The sequence below is a fragment of the Porites lutea genome, chromosome 7 (genome assembly GCF_958299795.1).
Source record: "Porites lutea chromosome 7, jaPorLute2.1, whole genome shotgun sequence".
Taxonomy (NCBI): domain Eukaryota; kingdom Metazoa; phylum Cnidaria; class Anthozoa; order Scleractinia; family Poritidae; genus Porites; species Porites lutea.
Window position 1 is genome coordinate 19,494,318 of NC_133207.1, and position 10,000 is coordinate 19,504,317.

Genomic DNA, 10,000 nt, shown 5'->3' on the forward strand with positions numbered 1-10,000 from the left:
GGTTTCCTTTTGAACAGTGTGTTCTTGGAAGTTTCAGCTTTAAGCAATTGTCTTAGCATTTAAATGAAAATATTGTATTGGATCTGCGTTTTTATCCTAAAGATGAATTGATCGCAGACATCACTTATTTATTTAAAGAGAATATTATGTTCGTGAATTATTGCCATATTTTTTTGTTACTACATTTAGTGTATCACTAGTGTTCCAAAATAGCCCTCTACTTAAATATATCCAACATAGATGGTAACAAAAATAGCTGTAAATATAATTTAAAGAATCATTTGTTACATGCATGGTTGTTAATGATATTGTTTTTGTTGCTTGCACATGTATGCATAAAAGTGTTTGTATTACTGTAGTAATGTTGAATAAACCGAATACAAACGTTTGTTAAGTTAAAAGCACAAAACCCGAAGTTCATCGAACGGCAGAGCGTTTATTGCAGATCGGCAATTATTACTAAGATTTTCCAATATTTCGGCCAAAAAAGAAGGTATTGAACTCGACTATTATTGACAATATAGATACAAAAGCAAACAATATAAGCTGTGAATGACATTGATCAAGTGCATTTGTGGCGTAAGTGACTCGAGCAATGTGGCGTTAATTGAACAGCTAGAGTCGGAGAAATAATTAACAGCCGCACCTTGGGCGGATAATACGAGAGCGTGTTGTATCGAATCCTTCCTTAATACCAGCATTCCGTGTAACCCTCATCGCTTTTCCCCAGGCATAAGCAGGGACGGGGAACAAGGCTAAATAACTACCCAGAAAAAACTGTACAGAATACCTAAAATTTATTAACATATACTATTTTCGCCAGATACCACGTAAGCCGTGAGAATTCTGGGCCAAGCGATCAATGTTGTTTGCAGTTAGACTCGAAGCATGTGAAGAAAAGTTTTAAGCCACGCGATCGAATGCTTAGTGTTTTCAACTGGAGTGGAAGCATATTTTCCAAACTGACAAGAGACATCTTGACGCCAAGCGAGCAAATAAATGCCGGGCCTATTATATAGCACTTGAAAGTTGTGTTTAAAGGTCCTTCAAGACGGTGACCATATTCTTCCGTGGCAGTCCGGGATGTTGTACTTGACGTCCCACATCCATGGGCGTTCTACAAAAGAATAACAAAATATGCAGTCAGCTCTTACCTTGCGCGGACACCTCGCTATTACGGCCATCCAGAACTACTGACAACAGGTTAATTCCTGGCAAAAATTACCGAGGCTTGACTGGGATAAATTCCCGTTACCACAAACTTCCGCTTCCGTTTTCGTCATTACAGACTTACAAACTCTTTGCCATCTTCGCAATTTTATTGCTCTAAATTTCGCTCCATACGCACACCGAGCGGCAGTTTAAACATTGAGACAAAATTTAAAATAAAACATCCCTTTTTACCATCTCAAATGTCGTTTTAGTTGAATCTACGATTCTTTTGCCCGACAACAAATGAAGTCTTTTTAAAAACAAACATTTGTTCTCTGTAATGCAAATCAATGTTTTCTATGAAAGACCCACCTACTACGGTTTCTCTAACTCACAGGCTCGAAGGATGTACGCGGAAACGGAAGTTGACTCCTTCAAGTTACCGCCCATTTACAATTCCCCAGGGAGGGAGGGGTGGGGTTAGGAGGGGGGTACTTTCCACTGTTCACCGCTAATAGTCTAAAATTCCTTACCAAGTACCAGACCAGGCTCAGTTGAATGTCGGGACCCTGTAACTTAACGCCGCGATTCCAGGCCCACTTTACACTAATGCCTAAGTTAATTATTTTGCCTTTATCGACTCATTTATTCACACTTCTTATCCCAATTAAAAACTCTAACATCGCATCGGGTTAACCAGACCAAACTGTTTCATAACCCAAACCCTTAGCCTCAAAGTGACACCTACCAACATAACCTCATCCTAAAGAACCTATAGTCAGGCCAAAATAGTCTTTCACCAAAGCCAAAAATAGGGAGCAGATAGGGAGCGCATGTGCAACGACGACGAAGACGGCAGTAAAAACGTTGCTAAAAACTCTTTCAAACTGAATGGTGTTTATTTAGCTGACACGCTATATTGTCAAATGTGGAAGATTTTTCTTGGAGCTTATTCTTAAGGACTGTATCCAGGCTCAAAATGAGAAAAAATAAAAGGCACCCTGTGACTGCATGTGGCTACTGCTTTAGATTTGTAGAACATATTGCAGTTAAAAAGGAATGTACAAAATGTAAAGGGCGATATGAATAATAATAATAATAATAATAATAACAACAACAAGACGTTAGGGAGCGTAAACTTCGGCGTCGCGGATCTGGAATTAATTGTAATTGCGGAGGAATAGTTAGAAATCATATAGGTGTCAATTTGTGAAATTATGGGACTTGTCAGGATATTCTGAAAAGAGCAATATCCAAGAGGCCTACTTGCCAAAAACTAGCATTTTGAGGCAAAATTTAATTGTCTCTGAGATATTCAAGCCCAGTTGTGCTCAGATGACTTCCTACAAATCCTTCTAAATTTGATTTGGGTCTAAACGCTTAGACCCAAGTCAAATATGAGGTTACTGGCAGTGAGTAACAAGTCAAACAAAACAAACAGTGAAAAGAAGAATTCCCTATTTTTTTTCCATCAGGCTTCAAAAAAGGCATAACAGTCTCATGTAATGATTACTCATGTAATGCGGTCAGAGGATGATTATTATACATGCCAACTCTCCCGGATACGGCACCGATCTCCCGCTCACCTGTACGGATCACCATATCTACAGGATAAAATCATCTTTTGAGCTTTTCTGTGTCTAGGTTTGAAATTTAGCTCATTTTTAGCTCAAAACGTGAATTTTTCTCATTCGCAATACGGTTTCTGGGGTATTTTTGCACGTATTTAGCCAGTGACAAAGATTATTTCTGGCATTAAAACGATGATTTCGATTTTTGACAGTAGGTACTTCATGTAAGACTTCATTTTATGTCCTTACTGATTCCTATTGGGGGCTGGGTTAATTTGTCGGGGAAGGGGGGGCGTTGAAAATTCGGGGGGGGGGGTAGTGAAGAAAAGAGAGTCTTCAAATTTTAGATCTCTAGAGGCTGGTATCTCTGTGATTATGTCGAAGTCCCGGGGGATACTCCCCTATAAAAGTGACGGGGGTGCTCGTTGTACCTTTTAGGGGCTTAAATTTGTGGATTGGTACCGCTTAGGGTGCTAAAACCGAAAATAACTGCTACCAGAGTAGCCCGTGTACAGACGTTCCCCCTCCCTCAGGGGGAGGGGGACGTCTGTACACAGGCTACTGCCAGAGTTGCCTCGGTAAGATTTGTGACAATACTTTCAAAAAGTGCTTGGGAAGAAACTGTTCGAAAGTTATGTTTTCTACTATTACAATTCGCAGTGCCAGTTATAAAATTTGTTGTTGTTGAATTGGTACCTCTTAGAGGTGGAAATGAATTTGGGACACGCCCATAAAACAAGATTCTGGTACCTTTTAGGTGTGTTGCCGAAATTTTCCGACAAGCACCCCCGTCCTTTTTATAGCAGGGTACCCCCCAGGTCGAAGCCTACCGTCTTATTAAGTTATTAGGGAGCTTAAGCAGCAGCGTTTTTGAGCGACGGACGTCAACAGGTAGTGGACTTTTTGCATCATTGGGGAGTGGTTTGGTTCAAACTCTCGGGTAAATCCTCTTTATAAGAGAAAAGAAACTTAGCAATACAAATTTGTTAGCGTTAAGGCATATATATAGTAGGAAGGTCTCACTTCCGGTTGACGCGCGTCGCTCAAAAACGTCTTTGCTTAAGCTCCCTACATAGTTTAGTCTGCCTTCGTAATCGTTGTGCTTGCCTTGTTTTACGTTAGTTTATTGCATTTATTGTATAGTAGTGTCTTTACTGTTATTTAGTTCATCTATAGATAAACCGTGTACTTGTAATATGTCTTCAGCTTCCCCCGCCTCGATTAGTTCATAACCTATTTGCGGTTGGGAAAGTAATGTAATTAGTTATATATTTATCCAATTTTCAATAAAATTTGTTGTTGTTGTTGTTGTTGTAACGATATGTAAGGCATGGGTAAGGAGTCAATTACGTTGAGCATGGAATTGGCTAAAACTCAACGTTACGAGTTCGAATGTTTTAAGTATAATTATTTACTGACTATCAGCATGCAGGCCAGGATGTCGGATTAACACAAGGAAGTTTAATACCAAAGGAACATAGTCTTTGCAGAACTTTAAAACACAGCATCCGCCAACACAAATTTGACTTGAACTTAAGTAAAACTAAACAGCCTCTGCCAATTATAACAAACTCTCACTTGAACTTTAGAAATCTTACGGCCTCCGCCAACTAGTAAATACGAACTTGAAAATCGACCTTCGTCACACTTGACTAAACACCAGCTCTTGGAAAAACTCAGTTCATCAAAACAACTCACTTGGAACTTGAATAACGTTTCACATAAGGTTATAGAAAATACTAAACAGGCGAATAGTAGTAGCCTTTCAACATATTTTATAATTTCAGTAACCTGCTGACTTATGCTCAAATGTAAAAATGCCTTAATTAATTATTCATTAAATAATCCAAAAACGTAGAGGTCACGCAACACATGACCGCAATTTTACTACGTAACACTCGACAAAGACAAAACGTCTTCAGACGTCTGACATGTCACATCAGACAGCTGAGATCAGATGTTTAAAATACCACATCAGACATCTGACATCAGCCGTCTAACAAGCCACATCAGAATTTGAGATCAGACGTCTAAAAAACTACATCAGACATTAAAAATCAGGCATCAGAACTCTAACATCGGACATCTGACATAAACCATCTCACATTCCATATTAGATATCGGACATCAGACGTCTGACATACCACATCAGACATCAGAAATCAGACATCCAACTTTTGATCTTTGACATACCAAATAACACATCTGACATCAGATGTCTGACATACCAAACATCTGATCTCTAATGTCGGATGTCTGATGTGGTATGTCAGATGTCTGATGTCCGATGTCTGAGGAAGTATGTTAGACGTCTCATCCCAGATGTCTGATGTGAAATGTCAGATGCCTGATGTGGCATGTCAGACGACTGATGTGATATGTCAGATGTCTGATGTCTGATATCTGATGAGGTATGTCAGACATCTGATGTCAAATGTCTGATGTGGTAAGTTAGACGTCTGATGTCTGATGTCTGATGTGGTATGTCAGACGTCTGATGTCAGATGTCTGATGTTTTATGTATCAACCTCTACTTCCTTGTAACGCCCCAACCGCCAGAGTGTCCCGGAGTGCTTGCACGCAGGCTACATTAGAACGTTTTGAGCAATTTTTGTAGTTTTAAGGCATATTTAACGTTCACTTCCGGTTGACATGCGTCGCTCATAACCGTCGCTGCTTAAACTCCCTATAAGCTCCCTAATACTCCTTTTTTATTGACAATCAAAATACCCATTTCGATTAGGCTGGTCCCCCAGGTAATTCCACTTAACAATTTTGAGAGCTCCGAGCTTTAACTATGAGTTTCGCCCACTTGACTGGGACGAGGTACTTTTACTCAATGGGGCAACTTACTACTACGAAAAGACATTATCTTTTTTTTCAATATTAATGAGCAATATTTGAAATAAACGCCTCCCTCAAATAATCGACCTCTTTTGGTGCCAAAAAAAAAGTAGTCACCCCTGGCTATTATTTGAGGAACATACAGTAAATTGGTTTCAACAAAGTCTCTTCTTGTATCCGTTATCGCAAATGTAACGGATATAATCCCGCGATGTAATTGGTCATTTGCCTTGGTGACCACCTGATACAGTTTAAAATTAATTTAACATTAATTGAGTTTACTAACGTACCATCTTTCGTGTAAGGAGACGCTGGAACATCAAAAGGGAGCTGTAGACTGTAGCTGGAAGAGCTCGATTTACTTCCTTGGTTTCCTTTTACAAGGAAATACTTGCTTTCGGGATCCTGTGAAACAGGAAGCACAAACAGAGATAAGAGGAACAAGAACAGGAAAAGCGCATTGCCATGTCTTTTTGGTGCATACAGTCAACGCTCCTTCATCGGACACCTTTACGAGAGGGACACCTCGCTGAAAGGGACACCAATAGAGTCCGTGGAAGACTCCCTATGATGGCCTATACAGGGAGGCTTCGCCAGAAAGGGGTACCTTTTTCAGGCTTCAGGTATATAAAAGGGTAGGGATTTCACTAGTTGAAGTATATGAAAGGGTAGGGAAATCTGTCACTTCGGTCTGTCAAAGGGCTCAAAAGTCAGGTTTTTCCCTCAATATTTTCCTTTTGGAGTCCCTAAGACAGGACAAAGACAGTTTGTAGAACAGTTGAACATATAAATTCTTTTTTATTAAAGTCAATAACTTAGACTTGCTGGCATTATGAAACACTCAGAGCGTAATACAAAAAATGAACCGATCACGATGACAAATATGCTTACATTCATATAACTCGCTGAGGTTTCAATACTATTTTGTAATTCATTTTAATAATTCACGAAATTCTAAAACAACAGCGGTGCTGATAGGCTGTTTCTTCGTCGAACAATCATCGTACACAGGATCGATGAGATGAGTTGCGAACAAATGACGTAAAGGCCAAAACTTGTTTATTCACAGGTCAGGTAGATGTACAGCACATGCGGTTCACTTATGTAACTTACAATTCGATACAATCCTGATTACCGAGATAACAATCTGGGTGACAAAAGAATACTCCCTATAACTAATCTTGAAACCTGAATAAAAAAAATAAACCGAAAAAATGTTCCGTACAATACGTCTTGAACTGTTCTTACCGTTTAGCCGTTTAAAAAGACAGCAAGCATCCGATAAACTACGATTTCTGCAGAGATCTTACATGAGAGCAAAACAAAATGGCGGGTTGCTCCTAAGTGAAAAACAGGCGCGGCAGCTAAGCAAACCGCTGACTGCACAGGGCTGCAGTCACAGATGACCATCGAACCATCGAGCCATCGAACCAAAAATCTCAAATGGATCAAGAATATAGTCTGCTGCCGGCCGATGCCAGGCAGCAATTAAAGTTATCAGCGACAATGTCGTTCTTAGTCATAAGATACAGTTTTAAGCTGAACAATCTGCCTCCTTGTAATTTCCAGGGTTTGATTGTCGATGTTCTTCTTTGCATTTGAAACTGTCGCTTGAAAGCTTTTTCTAAGCTTGAGGTCACTGATACTCAAAATGTGATCTTTAAAATTTTGGTGCATTTCCAGGGTCGACTTATCAAGATTGTTACAGCCTGTAGTTGTGAAAGGGTTTCTCTCACCTGTTCACTTACAGATATCGCAACCATGTAAATTCTTTCAACCAAGCAGGCAGAAAATGCCTCTTTTACTTAGCGGGCTCACCGGGCTGTGATTCCGAATCCGCCATGATTTTTTTTTTCAACCTACTTTCTGTCCCAGAATGCCTCACAATGAGACATTAGTTCCCAAGCCTCTGCAAGGAGTTTCAATGTGGTTCTCCGATCGGAACATCAGAAAAGCAAGCTTGAGAACCATTCAGAGTGAGTATGGCTCTTTTTAGTTTTAAAAAAGGGGTCACACAAAAGAAGAAGATTCAAAAGTCTGTATATTTTATTCTCAAAAAAAAGTTTTTGAAGAACTACGCAGTTCTAAACTAATTTTTAGTAAACTATCGCTCTAGAACATGTGCGTCCGAGAGGACCGGTTCTCTTTGGTGTTTTGCGTCCTTTTTTTCTTTTTCGGCGAAACAACGCGTCTCTGACGCGTATTTGCGCGTAAGGGAAAATCTTGGCCTAACAGATGAATTTTATGGCTTTATAAAGTCGAGAAAACGTTCGATTTAGGAGACTGATTCAAATTTAAAGGACATTGCATTTACAGCAGTTAACAGGGATGCAAAGTTCTAAACAAGGTATGTGAAATGGGTACCATTTGTTAATAGACGGTATATAAAAGGGATACCTTTTCCGTGAAAAATGGTTGAAAAACGGTAAGGTGTTGGACCTCAAGGCTGAGCTTCCCTGTATAAACATTTGTTGAGTACTCACCCCCCCCCCCCGCCCCCACCCCGGTATAGAGATGGTCCCTGCCTTTGTTTACACCTTTTAGTTGACCCTTTATAGGACGCATATTTTTCTAATAAGGACACATAAAGCCAATCCCAGAGGCGTCCATCTTAGGGAGAGTTGATTGTAATCAACGAACCAAAGTGCACTATCCCGTCAATAAAATTAATAAAACTGCGGGATAGTTGGTCTCGATCATGTAAGATAACATCGATTTTAAGTGGTACCAACTGATAAAACGTTTATGAGTGTACGAAGGTGTCCGCCTGTTTTTAAAAGACTGGATCGTGTGCAGTTCTTAAGCTTCGTAGAAGCGGACACATTTTCCAACATTTCTGGATATTACATGTTGCGTCCGTCTGCACAACCTGTTACATTTTGTTGCGTGTTGTTTTGTTAAGCTTAAAACTGGTCAAACTTTTAGCCGCGGGCAAACGGGTGCAACATTGTTGGCCAACCAGTCCCAACATTGGTGGGAGTTGTCAGCTGAGTTGTTGCGTCCATTTTCACCATACCTGATCTTTGGGAAGAAAGAGAACTCCAATCTCATACGAACGGATCATGAGCTGCTGACCGTTTTTCTCTAGGGTCCCCCAAGCTGCTTTTGACAAATTTGCACTAAAAAGAAGGAAAAGAAAACGGTAATTGCCGAAAAGTGTTTTTAAAACATACTTTGAAAACTCATACTTGATAATTCAAAGCGAAAATCAAAACAATTTAGCAAACACGGCAAAATTTTTAGCCCTAATTTTCTGGCGAGAATTCTTAAAAACACAATTCTAAGGGAACAGAACGGAAATAATTGTTGTTGCGTGCAAAATTACCTACAAGCAACAACTGGTCATCAAGGATTACACGAAAAATGCATAGATCCACAATATAAGTTACTGAAGCGCGTTCAATGAACGCTCAGTGTATGTTTAATGGTCTTGGCGACGGCAACGAACACGTCAAAAGAGCAAAAGGATTAATAAGCAAAACGACAACTTCAACATTTGCTGTTACCGGGTGACTACGACGTGAAAATGCCTGATTTCACGATTGACGAAGGAAGTTATCCAGCGACGACGAAATTTTCTTCCTCTTTCTGAACTCAGATATGATTCCTAAGAATTCAACTCAAGGGAGAATTGGCCAGCATTTTACAACGTCAACGAGTTGGAATAACCGCGATGAAGATTGAAATAACGCGAACTCACTTTTTAAGTGACATTTACTCTGTCGTCGCCGTCGTGCTAAACACTCTGTTAAAAATGGACCTGAAACTCACATACCGTTTACACGGGTCCGGGACAAATTTCTGAACGGACGAACCTTTTACTTGTGCAACTCGTTTAAACGGAACCGTACAAATTCTGTCAGAGATTGCAGTACTGTTCAGTACTGTTTACAAGAGTCCATACGAAAACTTGCACGGTTCTCCGGGTCCCTTGAAAACGAAAAACGCCGGATGCGTGCAAGTTTTTGTCCGTTCAAAAATTTGTCCATACCCGCGTGTAAACTTAGCGAACTCCTTATGATGATTATTAGTAGCGTTGGAAAAAAAGCTGATTTTCCATATGCTTGCTTTCGAGTTTTGATTTGCGTGACAAACAACTCAAATGTTCATGCGTTCGTTACTTTTATTAATCTCTCTGCTCCCTGATTTTACATGTATTTTTAAGTCTTTTTTTTTCCTTTTCAGTCGTTATTGAATATACCAGTAAAAATACATACCTATATTTACATGTTTAATATTATTAGGTTAAAAAGTAAAAGTATATTTAAAATACGGTTTATTAATAAAACTACAGGTAGCTTTAAAACGTTCCGTATTAACACAGGGTAGTAGGCTTGTTTGAGTTCTCAGACGTTTTGAAGATTCTTTAAATTTGGGCAACAAATTATACAGCGGATGAGTAGGTAGGCAACTAATCTTCTTTGAGAATGACC

The 10,000-nt window shown here is 39.6% G+C and overlaps 1 protein-coding gene across 1 annotated transcript in view; it reads right to left on the reverse strand.

Moving 5' to 3' along the window:
• Nucleotides 1-778: 778 nt before the first annotated feature.
• LOC140944112 (tyrosyl-DNA phosphodiesterase 1-like) overlaps nt 779-10,000 on the reverse strand; it is a 28,933-nt gene continuing 19,711 nt past the window's right edge. Inside the window, exons 15-17 of the mRNA XM_073393236.1 lie at nt 8,584-8,686; nt 5,858-5,972; nt 779-1,117 (exon numbers count right to left, since the gene is read on the reverse strand). Coding sequence (XP_073249337.1) covers nt 1,047-1,117; nt 5,858-5,972; nt 8,584-8,686 — 289 coding nt within the window. The 3' untranslated portion in view covers nt 779-1,046. The remainder of the gene's footprint in view (nt 1,118-5,857; nt 5,973-8,583; nt 8,687-10,000) is intronic.